At 32.2% G+C, this 18,457-nt stretch overlaps 1 protein-coding gene across 3 annotated transcripts in view; it reads right to left on the bottom strand.

Moving 5' to 3' along the window:
* Nucleotides 1–3,671: 3,671 nt before the first annotated feature.
* The window catches only part of LOC127711746 (nose resistant to fluoxetine protein 6-like), a 33,643-nt gene continuing 18,857 nt past the window's right edge, over nt 3,672–18,457 (bottom strand). For 2 of the 3 annotated variants that reach the window (XM_052217857.1, XM_052217858.1), the window contains 9 exons: nt 18,209–18,388; nt 16,338–16,521; nt 15,560–15,737; nt 12,427–12,506; nt 11,086–11,187; nt 10,391–10,538; nt 9,483–9,681; nt 7,366–7,508; nt 3,672–4,590 (listed from right to left, as the gene is read on the bottom strand). In XM_052217857.1, coding sequence (XP_052073817.1) covers nt 4,471–4,590; nt 7,366–7,508; nt 9,483–9,681; nt 10,391–10,538; nt 11,086–11,187; nt 12,427–12,506; nt 15,560–15,737; nt 16,338–16,521; nt 18,209–18,388 — 1,334 coding nt within the window. In that variant the 3' untranslated portion in view covers nt 3,672–4,470. Of the gene's footprint in view, nt 4,591–7,365; nt 7,509–9,482; nt 9,682–10,390; nt 10,539–11,085; nt 11,188–12,426; nt 12,507–15,559; nt 15,738–16,337; nt 16,522–17,983; nt 18,158–18,208; nt 18,389–18,457 lie in introns of all 3 variants that reach the window. The other variant, XM_052217859.1, reaches the window with a different exon arrangement.

The raw sequence follows: 18,457 nt of genomic DNA on the forward strand, positions 1-18,457 counted from the left end.
GCACCCTGGCTGGATCAAACCAAAGAATTGAAAATTCGTATTTGCTGCTCCGATAAGCACTTGGTATATAGGAGTAAGAGCAAATACTGGTCAGCTCAGGTTCAGAATAATGTGTCCAGATAGGGAGACATGTTTTACTGCAGATTTTTAACTTGTGAACTACCACCTTAAAAATCCAGCTAAGCATGTCGGTCTAGTACATAGCATCCCCGGTTTATACTCATATCACATTATCATGTTATCCTGAATATGCATTTAATTTGCCACTGGACGTTAAACAGCCATCCATTCGTTCTTAATTATAAAAATATTCAGTGATTAAATATTATAATGTGTTAGGTTCAACAATTCAATTGATGAACTTGTGGCTGAAAATCTAATCGATGTACAATATACTTTTCAACAGCAATTCAACAAACAATAATTAAATTAGGATGCAAGTTTGGTTGCTTTTTATCAAATGGTATCATTTGAAGTTGAGCAATTGAAGCCATATAAAAAAGAAGATGTGGTATGATTGCCAATGAGACAACTCTTCACAAGAGACCAAATGACACAGAAATTAACAACTATAGGTCACCGTTTGGTGATTGGCGATTTTAGTTTGGCGATTAAAAAAAAGGAACCCATGCAGTTTTGCTTCAAGAAACTGCATAAATCTTTGTTATCAAATATTTAAAATCTAGGTGAAAAACTTCACTTGCTGTAGATGTGTTTGTGAAATAAAAATAGCACTTGATTAAATTGGTGTTCCTCAGTCTTCGTCTTTGGCAGTGAGGCCTTGGGCAAAAACACTCCATCTAGCTGAAAGTTCAAGACAGACCCTAGCAAATGTATACTTAAGTTAATCATTTGAACTTAAATGTCTATTTACAAATACCAAGAGAGTACTCAAAGATTGATATGTTGACATCTATGAGAACTTGATAATTATATTTACAAAATTGTCTTTCTTAGTAAACAAACATCATTAATACATTTATAAAATTACAGGTGTACCTGTGGGAAATCAAACAAGAGAATGAATACAAGTGAAAAAATATCATATCCAAAAAAAAAAACTTTCCCCTAATTTCAATCTATTAAAGCTGCAGTAACCTTGACCGTTGATCCAACAATCTAAATACCATTCATTTGAAGAAATATCCAACAAAGATAAGTAAAGATATGATTTATTAGCACTGTGACCTTGTTTTCTGACCTAGTGACCTAAAAATCAATAGGGTTCTTGTTCTTTGCAAGGGACATTTTCAAGCTAATTTGGTGAAGGTTGGACTTATGGCATGAAAAGCATTTATCACATTACAAGCCTAGTTTAACTTCATCTCAACTATGATAATAAAATGCTCCGCAGGGCGCAGCTTGATACGACCGCAGAGGTTGAACCCTGAACAGTTGGGGGAAGTATGGACACAACATTCAAGCTTGATACAGCTTTGGATTTGGATTGTGATTAAATATTTGACACAGCATAGGTTTCTAACACAGATTGAATGTGGTCTAAGAACTTAAAAATTTTAAATTGGACATTCACCTATTATGGTCCAATATCCAAAATCTAAATACATAGTTAGATTCAGCATATCAAAGAACCCCAAGAATTCAATTTTTGATGAAATCAAACAAAGTTTAATTTTGGACCCTTTTGACCTCAATGTGGACAAAGTTGATAACGGGGCCCAAAAATCAAAAATCTAAATACATGGTTAGATTCAGCATATCAAAGAACCCCATATATTCAATTTTTGTTGATTTCAAACAAAGTTTAATTTTGGACCCCGATTTGGACCAACTTGAAAACTGGGCCCATAATCAAAAATCTAAATACATGTTTAGATTCAGCATATCAAAGAACCCTAAGAATTCAATTTTTGTTAAAATCAAACTAAGTTTAATTTTGGACCCTTTGGACCTTAATGTAGACCAATTTGAAAACGGAACCAAAAATTAAGAATCTAAATGCACGGTTAGATTCGGCATATCAAAGAACCCCAATAATTCAATTTTTGATGAAATCAAACAAAGTTTAATTTTGGACCCTTTTGACCTCAATGTGGACAAAGTTGATAACGGGGCCCAAAAATCAAAAATCTAAATACATGGTTAGATTCAGCATATCAAAGAACCCCACATATTCAATTTTTGTTGAAATCAAACAAAGTTTAATTTTGGACCCCGATTTGGACCAACTTGAAAACTGGGCCCATAATCAAAAATCTAAATACATGTTTAGATTCAGCATATCAAAGAACCCTAAGAATTCAATTTTTGTTAAAATCAAACTAAGTTTAATTTTGGACCCTTTGGACCTTAATGTAGACCAATTTGAAAACGGAACCAAAATTTAAGAATCTAAATACACAGTTAGATTTGGCATATCAAAGAACCCCAATAATTCAATTTTTGATGAAATCAAACAAAGTTTAATTTTGGACCCTTTGGACCTCAATGTGGACCAATTTAAAAACGGGGCCCAAAATCCAAAAACTAAATACACGGTTAGATTCAGCATATTAAAGAACCCCATGAAATCAAGAATAAAACCCCATTGAAATTGGTCAAGAAATAAGCAATTTATAGGAAGTATCTTCTTTTGCTATTTCTTGCTATTGCGCAATATTGTGCTATTGGATATTTCTTGCTATTGCGCAATACTGTGCAATTGAAGATGTCTTGCTATTGCGCAATACTGTGCAATTGAAGATTTCTTGCTATTGTGCAATACTGTGCAATTGAAAATTTCTCTCTATTGCACAATACTTATTATATAATAATTTACACATCCTGTTTGGTGTGTATCTCCTACCATATCATTATTATTTGATTTTAAATATAAATCAGAAATAACCAACTTAAAATGGAAAATTTTAAAAGAAACAAAAAAGGAAAAAAAAATAAATCCCCCCCCAAAATTTTTTGAACCCCCATTATGATTCATCACCCCCAAACTCAATACCAGCCTTCCCTTTGTGGTATGGTACCTTGCAGTACAATTTCAGAGAGATCCATACACTTGAACACAAGTTATTGTCTGGAAACTAGAAAAAAATGTGTTTTTTTGGCCCCTTTTTGGCCCCAAATTCCTAAACGTTTAGGGCAATTACCCCCAAACTCAAACCCAGCTTTCCCTTTGTGATATGGAACCTTGTAGTACAATTTCAGAAAGATCCATACACTTACACACAAGTTATTGTCATGAAACTAGAAAAATGCTTGTTTTTTGCCCCTTTTTTGGCCCCTAATTCCTAAAATTTGGAGGCAATTACCCCCAAAATCAATCCCAGCATTCCTTTAGTGATATGGAACCTTGTGGTACAATGTCAGAGAGATCCATACACTAACACACAAGTTATGTCTGGAAGTTACAAAAATGCTTATTTTTGGCCCCTAATTCCTTTACTGTTATTACCATAACCCCCAAAATCAATCCCAACCTTCCTTTTGTGGTATTGAACCTTGTGGTAAAATTTCATAAAGATCCATTCACTTAAACTAAAGTTAGAGTGCGAAAACCAAGTGTCTTCGGACGACGCCGGACGACGACGACGACGCCAACGTCATACCAATATACGACCACAAAAATTTTTTTGCGGTCGTATAAAAATCAGGACCTGGCTAATATAGTGAATAAATGTGTGTGGAGTTAACATCAATAAGAAAGCAACCAAAAGAAAAATTACCAAAATATGTCTTCAGTCGTACTACAATGATTTATATTAACACATAAAAATCAATAACAAAAACTTACCTTTATCAAAACAAAAAGGTTATATTATGATAATTGCTACATCAACATATAATCTTAAACAATTTGTTGTTGTATAAATAATTGGCTCAATAAATTTCTATACTTATTTAGATATATTTGTGACTTAAAAAAAAAATTACTACAAAAATTACATCAAATGCAGTTAGCAAAATCAGGAGAGATAACTCTTTATAATATGACTTATTTACTGTCATATTTTTTTTGTAAACATGATAAATGTTCAGATCTGTAAAATTGTAAATGAGATTTGTAATACATAATTCTATCATGCATGACTGTTAAAAATTTTCATTCTTTAAACATCTTCCTGTCTCAGAAAAAACAACTAAAACTTACCAAAAATTACAAAGCTTTGCTTCAAAAATCATTGCTTAAAAATAAAAACACTACACATGTGTTATTTTAATCATTTCTTTTTCTCAAGAAGTTAATTAAAAAATAACTTTCAGATCAAATATTCTAACAATTCTACTAAATACTAAATTCTGAATACACTCAGAGGCAGTTATAAAGCATTTATAATGCTTGCACCAAAATACTTAGAAACAGCATCAAGATAATACATAAAATGTGTCCATATAGCATGATATAGTCAGTAAAGATCTATAATTTTTCATCTTTTTTTCTAAAAATGAGAATACATCTCTCAATACTATTAGTATCAAATTATGGTCCACAAATAAAACAGTTGTACTTGATTTCTACTTTAACCATCTCTTAAACAAAACTTTCTCCAGTCCCAGCATAGGTGCTTCCACCGTCATAGACAATACAAATGCCACACCATAAGAAACCACCACTAAGGAAATATACTGTTGTACCTAAAAATACAATTACATTGTTTGAAATAATAATCAATGTCATTATGATTAATTGTTGTTTGCTAAACGTCCAGGGGTCCAGGGACAAATTGACAAATTTTACGCATGTTCAGGACCAGGACAAACTAACAATTAATTAAATATGAAATTATCAAAGGAAGGCGTCTAACAGAAGAAAGGGAGGGAAATTTTGGCTGGCACTAGAAAATCATGATATGTTGGACAGTTACAGAAATTTTGCTTTGTAACGAGCTATCTATGAACCCTTCACGGGTTCTTTAACATGCATACTGTGGATTCATTGATATTCATTGGATACCAATTTTCGTGGATTTCGTGGGTACAGGGGAACAACAAATTTCAATGTTCAACGAATTACAAATTTTCTAAAGGAATGTATGCAGACTTTGCCAAAACAACGAAATTAAATATCCATGAAAATGCAAGTTTTCCTCAATCCATGAAAATTGGTACCCATGAAAATAAATGAATTCACAGTAGATCATGACAACCTCTTAACATGTAGTATCAAATTTAAAATACCTAGTCTGACTGGATGTTGCTGAAAATTAATACATCCCCAATTTTGGCAAGGTATACAGTCGGTTGTAAGAAGAACAAAATAATTATAATTTTCTGATATTTCTATACCCCAAGTCACCCTTGGGTTTCAATGTCATTTTCCTTTGATCCTACTGAACATGCATAGATCATGACAACCCCTTTACATGTAGTATCAAATTTAAAGTCCCTATTTTGACTGGATGTTGCTGAAAATTGATACATCCCAAATTTTGGCAAGGGTATACGGTCGGTTGTAAGATATATCTGATATTTCTATACCCCAAGTCACTCTTGGGTTTCAATGTCATTTTCCTTTGATCCTACTGCCTAATATTTACCTACTATATTAAGGACAGGGTGTGATACTTAAAAATATTAGGATATGACGTCATGTAACAATGCTGTGATGTCACATTTCATGTCAATCAAAGTCAACCTATCAATGAATTGATAGCAACTTCATTCATAAACAGAACAACTATTGCAATGCTTTGTACACATATACCTTTAGGCCCTAAAGTATTGATAGAGATACAATGAACAATAACGGTTGCAGTTCCTTGAAGAATTACTTCCCCATTCTCAAATTTACCTGCCAAAATCTATTTTTATTATTTGTAAACTGCAAGCCTTTGATTAAATAGTAAGGAAACCAAATGAATCATTCTAATTACTGTGAATTCATTTATTTTCTTGATAGAAAATGAAAGGATATGGAGTAAATGTACATGGGACAAAATCGCACACAATACATAGAAAACATAGAAAATTATCAATGAACAGGGCTTTTATTACTGTTCTTCATCTTGACAGTTGATGTAGGGTCTTCAACAATGAACGAATCATTCATACCCTACAAAAAGGTCAAGACAGCCCCTAGCGTCGACTTAAGCGGTACTATTGATAAAAATAAACCACAGTTCACCTTCTTGCTCCCCACCAACCTGGGAGTGCCAATTTTCTTGAATTGACGAAAATTTGCATTTTTGTGGTTTTGGCAAAGTCTACATACACGCCTAAAGAAAATTTGTACTTTGTTGAATATATACCAAGGCTTTCAAAACGGTCATATATTCCGGACATTTGTATAATGTCCGGTAAAAGTCCGGCTGGGCAAAGCATGAAACGGACATCTACTTTTTAGTTTTCAAGGCTTAAGAGACGGTCATTTTAACATAATTCACGATCTTTTTGACCCAACCTTTTGCCTTTAACAGCCACACATTTCCGGTCATAAAAGTGACATGATCATTAAGTACTATCAAAACAACCCCTACTTTAATACCTTCTCATTTTAATCAAGGCTAATTAGTTGTCGAACAGCTGAAATTTACCTGTTCAGGTGACAGGTAAACTATTTTGAACCGGACATTGATCGGTCTATTCAAAGTTATTTTCTTACATTTCAGTGGTTTGCATCTAATTAATTTAGTCAAAAAGATTTAAATTATCAGAAATACGTTTACAATTATGATTTGATGAAAAAATTAAAAAGGTGAAAATGAAAAATCCTCATAACCACGTTGTTTGAACCAGAGACATGTCTCTGTTTGAACTAGTACACGTGTACGCATGTGCGCAGGTGTGAAATTTAATTATGCATCCTAATTTCTTCAAAAAATGCTTAAATTGTCATTGATACCTTTATCTTATTTCCAATATTTTCTTGAAGAAAATAACGTAGAAAGAGCTACTTACACTCATTCATGCTTTGCAAACATACACGGAATTTACGTATCCGTCTCTGGTCCATGTTTTACCATTGTCAAGATAACATCCGGTTTAGATTTAAAAACGAAAGTAAAATTTTTGACAACGTTATTTTGCACAAATAAAGAGTCTAAGCAGATATAAGTTTACGCCAGAACTTCGAATTTGAATCAAAGAAAGTTTAATATCGTTTTTTTTTTATGTCAATCATTGGGATGGCCAACTCGGCAACTGATTACAATAATTGCCTTTTATTTATTTAGTCTTGAGGGATTAAAATCGGGATAATATATAAAATGTCCAGCTGGCTAAAAATAATTTTGGAAGCCCTGATATATACCGATGTTTTACCCATACACAAGACCTCCAATAAAATTAGTATCCTTCAAAAAATAATGAATCCACAGTATCCAAAAGTAATCAAAAGAAATGAATATAGTCCCTTGATGCATAATGATAGGTACAGCTGAAATCGGCAACTAGAATATTCTGATAACTTACAAAGACTAAATCTGTATAATGCAGGGTCTTCTCCATTGTTATACCAAAGTAAAATATCACAGCAGGATGGACTATGTATGCACAGTAAGTTAGTCTACCTAGAGGGGCCCAAACCTTCCATGATAAAATGGTGTTCACTGGTCCTACAAAAAATATATATGTCATATTATAGAGTACAAACATAAAAAGTTTCACTGATGAAAATATAAATCATTGAAATAAGACAGTGACCCAACAGGACAAAAACCTCCTTTGTCCTGTTCCATTTAACATATACGATACCCAGGGAAATCACTCTGAAAATGGGGTAACTATCTATAGAGGCAATATTAGAATTTAAAATGTGTCTTACATTATCTCTATACAACATGTACAAAATAGTCTTATACACCAACCCATAGAAGAGATTTCAAAGTGTCTTCTCTGGGTCCAATGTTTTTCAAGAAACAGCCCTAAGTGAAAAAGTGTTGTCTGTTCAAAATACATAAATCATTTTACAATGTACAGTATATATGTCAGTGTTCAAAGACGGACTAAATATTTTAATAGTTTTACAGTTTCACCACCAGGTAATACCCAAACTTTATTTCTGTGAAGAAAAAAATGGTTTACAGTATGTATTGCTAATAACATTCAATGTAATTATTTCATCCAATGAAACATTAACTAATTCTTTGTCTGATTCCATATCTCAGGAAATATTACCAAAATCAGAATAAACATTATAGGATTAAACACATTTTTTCTAGAGGTTATTGATGTGTAAACTGGGGCAATTAACTCACAAACTGAATAAAAGTCCGAAGGAGTAACTAAGGAGTAAGCCCCCAAATTGACTTTCTGAAAACATTAATGTTCGATTAATGTAATAGAATCTAAGATGAAATAACACATACCTCAAAAACCTCAATATTATTTAAATTTGAAGCGTACAAGTAACGGAATAACTTCATCTTGAGAGTTTTCATTCATATGACGTCAAGTGTTCCCATGACGTTAATGCAGCAAGCTCATTCATGAAATTTCGCAGAATTTTATTTTATTGTAAATTTATACATTTTCCAAGCTTTAATGTATCATTTCTTTTTATTATTCATTAAAATAGAAATAACAGTTATGTATTTGGTTTTTTTTTTCAAACTCCATTTGCTTGAACCCCTTGATCCCATGCATCTGTATCGCGCATGAATAGATCACAATGAAGGTTACGAAAATAGTTTCGGCAACATGGTCTATTGAAGTGTAAACCAAGGGAAAAAATGCTAACGGACCAATCAAATTTAAGTATCTGTAGATATGCAAATCATATAAGAATTATAGTCTCTTAATAGAAAATTCATTTGAGTGATGTATAGAAACAGAAAGAAATGTGAGGCTTCTCAGGTAAAAATCAAAAGGTTTATCCAAGACACCATAAATTATGGTTATTCTCCATAAATCTGTAACATTGGAAAATGTTTGTCAGAAATATTTTGGATAAAACTGTAGATGATATGGATGACATTAAATTTGTGTGATGTGATGCATTACATTTAAAAAAATAAATGAAGAATGTGTCCATGGGACACAGATGATGCCCATGATGCTTGCAATTTTTGCACATAACGTTATAAAGGGACATTACTCAAAAACTGTAAAAGTGACCCTACCCAAATTTGTACTTGATCCGAGTTTTGTGGTAATAAGCATTGTGTATACGTTTCATAACATTTAGTTGAGGCAAACTTAAGTTATAGAACGGAAACGAAAAATTCAGCAATTTTTCAATTTGTAAAGGGGCATAACTCTAGAACAGTAAAAGTGACAGCACCCAAATTCAAACTTGATCTGTGTTTTGTGGTAATAAGCATTCTGTATAAGTTTCATAACATTTGGTTGAGGCAAACTAAAGTTAGAGAACGGAAACCAATTTTGGGACGTACAGACGAACAGACGGACAAGGTAAAAACTTAATGCCCCCTCTGTTACAGCGGGAAATTATTCTAAGAAATCATATAAGTTCATAAATAATTTGAAGAGGTATGTCAACACAATAAGGCAGCGCAAATAGCATGAATAGGAAGGTTGCAGTAAAGATTTCAATATTAAAATATTTATACACATAATAACATATTTACCTCCATGACCAGTCGCACATACAAATATGACCCAGGCTAGAGCTATGCTCCATCCAAATCTACTACAGCCAATGTAAACTATACTTTCTGATTTGTTTCCAGGGTGGATGACAGGGAAATCTTTGTAAAATCCATACAACCCATAGATGATAGAAATTCCTATTGTTATGGCAACACACCATCCTATCAGTAGTTTTATCTGAAATGGTCAATAGTATTGAGTGATTAATTGTTGATGTTTAACACCACTTATCTGATAAACACAAGTTTTGATTGGTAGAGGAAGTTAGAGAACAACCAACCTGGACAGGGAAACTTGTGATCCTAGTCAATTTAGATTGTAGTCTTAACATATATTGTCATGAGTGGGGTAAGAACTCACAACCTCCGAGTTGACGGGCTAGTGATTAATGTAGATGAACTACTTAGACCACTGGGCCACCAAGGACCCAGGTCAATAGTAAATGCAATCAAAACTGCTTATATTTATAAATAAAAGAAATCCAATTATAAAGGCTTTACAAATCATCTGGACTTTAATCTGCTTATAAAGTTAAAATTTCTACTGACCACTGAAAAGTTCTTATTGTCCCAGTATACTTATTGTGTTTTCTCTTTGCTTAAGACCAGACATCACAGACATACACTTACTGACTGTTTGTTCGATGACATTTTTGCATTTTTGATCATGTTGATATATAGGGTAATGATAAGTAATTATTTTGTAAATTTATCTTTCAGCCTAAAATTCAAATTTCAAATATGAAGACTTCTTTATTTTTAAAATTTTGATGTATCAAACATTATATTTAAAATAAGATGTCATCTATTAAAATAAATTTTGTTTCGAAAATCAGCTGTAAACTTCCTTAGGAAAGTAATATGTTAGACACATATAATATAAATACCTTTCCCAATCTGACTCTGTTACTGTTTATCACCAATAAATATCCCAGCCACATGCCCACTAGGTATGGTGCTATTCTTGTATATGGTTTATTATATAATGGAGAGGAATCAGCCCAAGCCTCATGGGTGTGGTTCAATGGTGTATTACTGTATAAAAAAAATCTCATTATTGAATAACCAAGTTTAAAGGTATTCAACAATAATGACACATACACAAAATATTATATTCTCTTTAGCTTTATAACTTTTCAAAAAATAGTGTTATGTGTAGCATTCATTTGGAGAAATTTTGAGGTAGTGGAAACTTTAAATCTGTAAAAAAAAAAAAAAAGGCATTTTAAAGCACAAATATATCTGTTAAAATTTACTTTGCAACTGCAGGTGATTTACTGTTCCATACCTTTGTATGTTGTAAACCATAATTTGACTTTTTGTGTTACTGGGTTTCTGTCTCATTGACATTGAAGTCAAGGGAAAATATCTGATCAACTCCTAAATGCGAAATGCTTTGAGGAGAATCTAGAAACACTAATTTAAAAGGGTTTTGTTTGAACTTGGCAGGGATTAACCTTTGTGAATAATAACTTACATTCAGTGAATAATAACTTACATTCAGTGAATATTTACTTACATTCAGTGAATATTTACTTACATTCAGTGAATAATAACTTACATTCAGTGAATATTTACTTACATTCCTGGTAATCTCATCCCATAGTAATCTGCTGTTATCATTCTTGATGTCAGACAACCAGTCAGGAAAAATAACATAGCGCCATGTCCAACATATTTCATTCTACATTAAAAAATAGATCATTATATATTTAATTACATTTTTTAGCCTGCAGTGGATACTTATAACATACCTGTCAACCTCTGAAACTGAAAATGCAGGTCATGACCTGCATTGAAGAAGAAAATGTCAAATCATAACGCATAAGAACTTTTTCTGTTCAATTTTAGTATTGAGAGTTTTTTTTATATACTATAACATATAAATGTACCACTGAGTTTCCTAAAAATAATCACTTTTGTATTTGTTAAGTATATAAATATTTATCATTTATTAAATATTTTTCTAAAGCAATGCCCTTTTATTGTTTTATTCACACTAGTTTACTTCTTTTTATTAATGAATGTCATAAACCCCAGCTAATCAATTATAGCTAATGTGCTCCTATACACAGGAGGAAGATAAACAGAAAGAAGTTAGTGTGTTTCCTTTCAGTGTAATATCTAGAGCATATGGATTTGATTTAAAGCTTTTACATTTAATTGATAACAAAATTATTCTCTCCAACAGAAATGTATTAAAAGGTTCAAATTGATTTTTTACAAAATATTTGATATTTGCAAACGGCAAATCTTTTAATCAGGACATAGAATTGACTGGCTTCAACTTTCTGTGGTACAATTAACAAACAATCCTCGAATTGTTGCTTTTCAATCAAATGTAATGTTTTGATAGCTGTCATTGGCACGGTAAATAAGCATATTCTAATTTCAACGCCATGAAAACCGAAAGAATATTTGACTTCTAAATACCAGAAATAATACTGGTCAGAAATACGGATGAAAACAGGTCATTTTCTGAAATCCTGGGTTATTCAAATACCCAGCAGGTATTTAAAAAATCCAGTGTGAAGGGGGAAATTCTCAGGTATAACCCACAGAATACGGGACAGTTGACAGCTATGCGTATAAGGATAGTAAGAGTAAGATCACCCTTGGCAAGTGGCACGTCCCAGGTAAATCTATAGAATCTATACTACCTATATAAAGTGATCATTTATCTCTTGCTTATATGAATAAGATGTTGGGTTCATTGCAAAAGAATTTAACTTACCCTACAGAACAGTAATATCTATACCCTAACCCTTTACCAAAATTTAAATTGCCAGGTATACACCAACTGATTCTGGCGTTTTATTTCTTTGCAATAAATGTTTTTTTGTTTTTTTAAGAAAAGAGAAAAAAAGAATATTAATCACAGTTTAAAAAAAAATAGAAGAAACTTCCCAACTATACTACTTACTTGTGTAGAAGTATCAGAAACAATGGACTCAAAATGTAAAACTGCATGTCATTAGCCAAGTACCATCCCCAACCCATACACTGAAATAAATAAACAAACAAGTATTAAAGCAGGCCTTCCAAAACGGTCGTATTGTCCGGAATTGACCGGTAAATTACATCTGTGACATGTTGTGCCAAGCTTGAAAAGGACATATAATGTGGGTTTGCCATTTTAACATAATTCAGAAAAGAATTGAAGTTTATGCGATCTTTTTGACCCGACCTTTTGCCTTGGACAGCCACACATTTCCGGTCATAAAAGTGACATGATGACTAAGTACTACCAAAACAAACCCTATATTAATACCCTCTCATTACAATCATGGTTAATTAGCTGTCTTACAGATAAAATTTACCTGTTCAGGCGACAGGTGAACTATTTTGTACAAAAAATGTCCAATTGGCTCGAATGTTTTTTGGAAGCCATGTATTAAAGAAGTGTGCCAATCTCACACTCTAATATGAATCAACAAACTTCAGCTGAATATCATTTGCTGTCTTGTACTAATTATCAGAGACAATTGTCTTTGCTAGAACATTTGTTTGATATGAAGAACTTTTTAAGTATATCATCCTTTAGGAATAGATGTCAAATGTGCTAGCCTAAAATTACTATGTATACTGTAGGATACATTGATTTAATTACTATGTATACTGCAGGATACACTGATTTAATTACTATGTATACTGCAGGATACATTGATTTAATTACTACTGTGGATTCATTTATTTTCGTGGGTATCAATTTTCATGGATCAAGGAAAACTTGCATTTTCGTGGATATTTGATTTCGTGGTTTTGCCAATCTCTTCATACAAAGCCTATAGAAAATTTGTATTTCGTTGAACATTTGAATTCGTGGTTCACTTTTACCCACGAAACCCACGAAAATTGGTATCCAACGAATAATAATGAATCCACAGTATGTATACTGCAGGATACATTGATTTAATTACTATGTATACTGCAGGATACATTGATTTAATTACTATGTATACTGCAGGATACGTTGATTTAATTACTATGTATACTGTAGGATACATTGATTTAATTACTATGTATACTGTAGGATACATTGATTTAATTACTATGTATACTGTAGGATACATTGATTTAATTACTATGTATACTGCAGGATACATTGATTTAATTACTATGTATACTGCAGGATACATTGATTTATTACTATGTATACTGCAGGATACATTGATTTATCAGTTTCTCCTATCCACTTTTAGTAGCTCACTACAAGTTAACCACAGAATTTTTTCTTCAAAATGTAACACTGTGTACGTGTGAAAATGACTAAATCTACATAGAGTTATAGGGTACATCAATCTATTTCAACCTAAATGTTAACACTAATCACCAATCTTTATGCACACCTTAACTGTCAAAATGAGATCATAAGATCCTTTTTGTATCAAGGACAGTGTTCTCCCCAGGCCTTTTTAGCATCGCGGCACCGAGACGCTATATTTTTTTCCCGTGATGCTAAAATAATTTCCGCGATGTTATAATTATTTTGAGGATACTATTTTTCTTGTCTCTATATCGCAAAACCATGTCCTAAATTTTGAACTTTCGTCTAATTACCGCTTGTGATCATAAAAATTATATCACCCATAATTGTAATCCCTTGAAGTCCGACAATAGAGGCAATTTAGAGTGATTAAATAGGTGTTAATTGCCCTTTGGGTGATAACTGAATGGATACGAATATACCCCCAAGCTGACACTTGTGACATGACTATTACCACATGGTCCAATCGCAAATTTAATCAGAAAATCGAAAAACAATTCGAAATCTGCGTTTGCATAATCCAAATTCAAAGATACAAACGATTTCTCTCATTAGAAAAGAGGTTAGGTCGTATATTTTTACAACTTTTAAAAATTTACTTTCATTTCCGGTATCTAGTTAATCGAGAGCGTACATGGCGTATATTAACATTTTGATTTTGAGTTAAATAAGTTTGATACTACTTTAGAAAGAGATCATAATTGGCTTTAGTTAACGTTTCATCCATTTAATGCATTAAAAGCGTCATATGCATCATTCCCAATCTCTTGTCAAACATTGTTTTATTTTCGTAAATTTTTCTTCCGCCGCCATTGAAATATATGTGTAAACTACGGATCGGAACCGGACCAGATATGACAAAATTCCGCATTTTAAGATAATAACTACAGATGCACATATGGCACAGTAGACAGAAAAAATGATCACAACAGAGAAAACTACGCATTCCACACGCTTTAACAGACTATTTATTAGATAGCTTTGCTAAATGTATTCTTTTTAAAAATGCATTGTTTTAATATACTGACTAAAGTAGCTTAACTTTGTTAAAAATATATATCATTTTGATATAAAGAAACAACTGGGACTAATTCATTGAGTACCATGAAACAATGAATTTCATAGACATGATAAAGAAAAAAGTTTTTTAATTGAAATTTTATTGCTAAATGATAATTTCTCTTCCCTTTTTATATAAAAACCAGTTCTTTTTTTTGCTAGATATTTAGTATTGTATATATACAGGTTGCACTATAATAAACCATTCATTCATTTAGTTGACTAGGTAGGGTAACTGGAACCACACATGTATTTTTATTTGGCCCAAGAGGAAAAAAATAATTCTGTAACTATAAGTGAATATAGAAAACATAAACTGAAACAACTGTTATCATGGTTAAAGTTTAATTGTATTCTCAGTTATGAATTGAACAATATAAACATATATAACATAAAGGAAATAGATCATCGCCACTACGCGTCAAATGACATTGAAAAAAAAATACAGTTTATTTTTTTATGCCAAATGTGATGCTATCCAAAATTTCTGGGGAGAACACTGAAGGAGATCTCTTCCTTTGGTGGTTTTCCTGCGGAAGGTAGTGGTTCTCTCCCGACACACTGGCTTCCTCCACCAATAAAAACTTACAGCCAAAAAATAGTCAATAGTGCTGAAAGTGATGCTAAATATTAATCAATCAATCCTTCGGTGGTTTGAAAAATGACAGCAATGTTTAATAGTTAATTTAGTGTACTGTAATTTTAGAGAATTATCTTTGTACTTTCATACCTGTTTATTAAGACTTCCATAATTTGGATGAAAGTTGTTAATATAAAGAATATTTGTCCACCAATATTTATCACATGGGTCAGTTTGCCTCATCGTAGTAGCAAACGTGCCGTTCCATATCCAACGTTTATATAAGGTTGTCCATATCAGAATGGCAAAGGCATATACTGGAGTCAGTCTACAAAACACACAGTTACATTTACAGTATAGACATACTATCTGTTGATATTCTTCAATTTGATTAAAGCTTATATTGTCTTACTAGCATATGAATTTGGAATTAAACTTACTGAACACTTTTTGAAAATTTAGCATAAAATAAAATTTGTTGAAAGAAGAGGCATGTTTAGGACTTAAAATACAATTCTAATATGGCAATATTCTCCATTGAGTAAACAAATCATGTTTTTTTCCAATAAAATATGGGATAAATGTACTTGGTCTAGTTTCACTCTATTTTAGTTTTTGCCCGAAACTCAAAAATGGGTAAAAATCATCAATCAAGGGCAGTAACTCTTATAAAAACTGGACTGATAATTTTGGAATTGTTGATTGTTCTTGCTAATCATTTTTGCTGCTTAGAGTTTCTCTCTATTGTCTGTAGCTTTTGATCAAAATGTGAAAGGTAAAAAATGTTCATATTGGCTGAGTAGTTTCATAGAAGAAATTTTATTTGTACAACCAATAAGAAAAGCTCACTTGACCATTTGGGTCAGGAGAGCTAATAATCTGACTTCTTTTGTAAGTAATCCTTACCATATATAAATCAAAGTCTTACCTCCAAAATCTGTGAATATAAAACATAACCCAGTTAATATTTCCTCCATCCCGTAGTTTTTTTATTACAGTATATGCCACAAGCAATCCACTCATGAAGAAGAACGTATCCACAGAATATGTGGCATTCATTATAGCTTGAAAGGAGAACCTTTTAAGTAATTCCACAAAGTCAAGCACGTTATCTAAAAAGTAATAACAAGTTTAGTGAACTGTTATTTGCACAAGTCTATATTTTATTCTGTTAATTCTTGTCATGAAGTCCATTTGTATTTTGTGAATTCTCATCGTGAAGTCAAAATCATTTTATATTCTGTGAATTCTTGTAATGAAGTTCATTTTATATTCTAGGAACTCTTGTCATGAATATGCATGAAAAATTTTTCACTGGGTATTGGAAGACCACAATCAATCAATCAATCTGACAATCATTTTTGTACATTCATTAAAATATGTATTTATAAATTTTTTATTTCTGTATATACACAACTTATTGCAATATACATTAGACTATATGAAATGCATTTTCAATTAATTTTACATAGATAGGTTTTAAAACAGTGAATTTTAGTCATTAAAATCAGTTTGCCTATGCGTGAAACCACAAATAAATTGCATTAAATCTCATTTGATTTTATTTGAGGCAAAGAAATAAAACTGGAATTTCAGATGTTTTTTTATTCAGCACAGTTAACTTTTTTATTAGAAATTGAAATTATACTTCAAATTTAAAATTTTATATAAGAAAAATAATGGAAAGATTCTCAATGTAAAAACCATACAACAGAATATTGTATAATGTATAATAATTATAGATAATAACATGTCCTTTTCAATATCGACCCTAATATCATCCTGAGACTCCCATATTAGCCCAAGGTGCCAGCCGAGTGCTCATATGGGTCGAGGGATGACACAAGGGCCCATATGGAAAAAGACATCTTATAATCTATTTATCACATATTATACAAATACTTAAAAAAGTAGACAAAATTTTATTACATAGTCCGGTCAGATCATATATTTTTGTCCTCCATTGAAATAATTCCGCTGTCGTTTTAATCAACGTTCCTCGTCCCTCATTGTTGTTATGAACGCTTATGACGTCATTACAGGGCACAATAACCAGTTATTTGCCCCGGGCAGGAATATGACTAGGGCAATTCTGTGGTTATTACATAACCCTACGTATCTATTACAAATATGTGATAAGGAAAAAAAAAAGGAGAATGTGTCCTATGAGACACAGGTGATGCCCCCAATTGCATATAACGTTATAAAGGGGCATAACTCGAAAACAGTAAAAGTGATGCCACCCAAATTTGAACTTGATCTGTATTTTGTGGTATTAAGCATTGTGTATAAGTTTCATAACATTTGGTTGAGGCAAACTAAAGTCATGAAAGTTAGAGAATGGAAACCAATTTTATTTTGGGACATATGGATGGACAAGGGTAACACTTAATGTCCCCTCTAGTGACAGCGGGGGCACAAAAAAACTTTATTTGGATTTAGTATATTGACGACCATTTGAATATCAGCATTGATGAGCTCTTCAGAAATCGTGAATATGACAAGACTATCCACATAAAATCAGCTAATAATTTGTCTTAACAAAATATCCATTTATTCAGTTCTAATACCTACCTAACAATCCTATGTTAAAAACATAGGTGTGGCCTAAAATGACCCACCACATGCTCAGAACTCTCATCCCATTGACAGCTGTGAGGGTGCCTGATGATGTTGATGTACTAAGCAATTTTCTGGTATTCGTAATTAGGGAAAATGCAATTAAAATCTGTTTGGCACTGGAACCACCTGCAAAAATGTCAGGTGACAAAATGTTATGACAAAATTGACATGACTTACCTACAAGAGACAGAAAAGGTAGAAATCCATAGGTATGACCTAAAATCACCCACCACATACTCAAAACCCTCATTCCATTGATAGCTGTAAGCGAACCAGACGCTGTAGATGTGTTTAGGAGTTTTCTGGTGTTAGTTATTAATGAGAAAGAAAGAATGATCTGTTTCAGAACAGAATTACCTGTAAGTAATTTAAAAAAAAGTTAGTTTCACTACATCTTTCCTGTTACCTAGGAAATTTAAAATAAAT

This window comes from Mytilus californianus, unplaced genomic scaffold (assembly GCF_021869535.1).
Source record: "Mytilus californianus isolate M0D057914Y unplaced genomic scaffold, xbMytCali1.0.p SCAF_8, whole genome shotgun sequence".
Taxonomy (NCBI): Eukaryota; Metazoa; Mollusca; class Bivalvia; order Mytilida; family Mytilidae; genus Mytilus; species Mytilus californianus.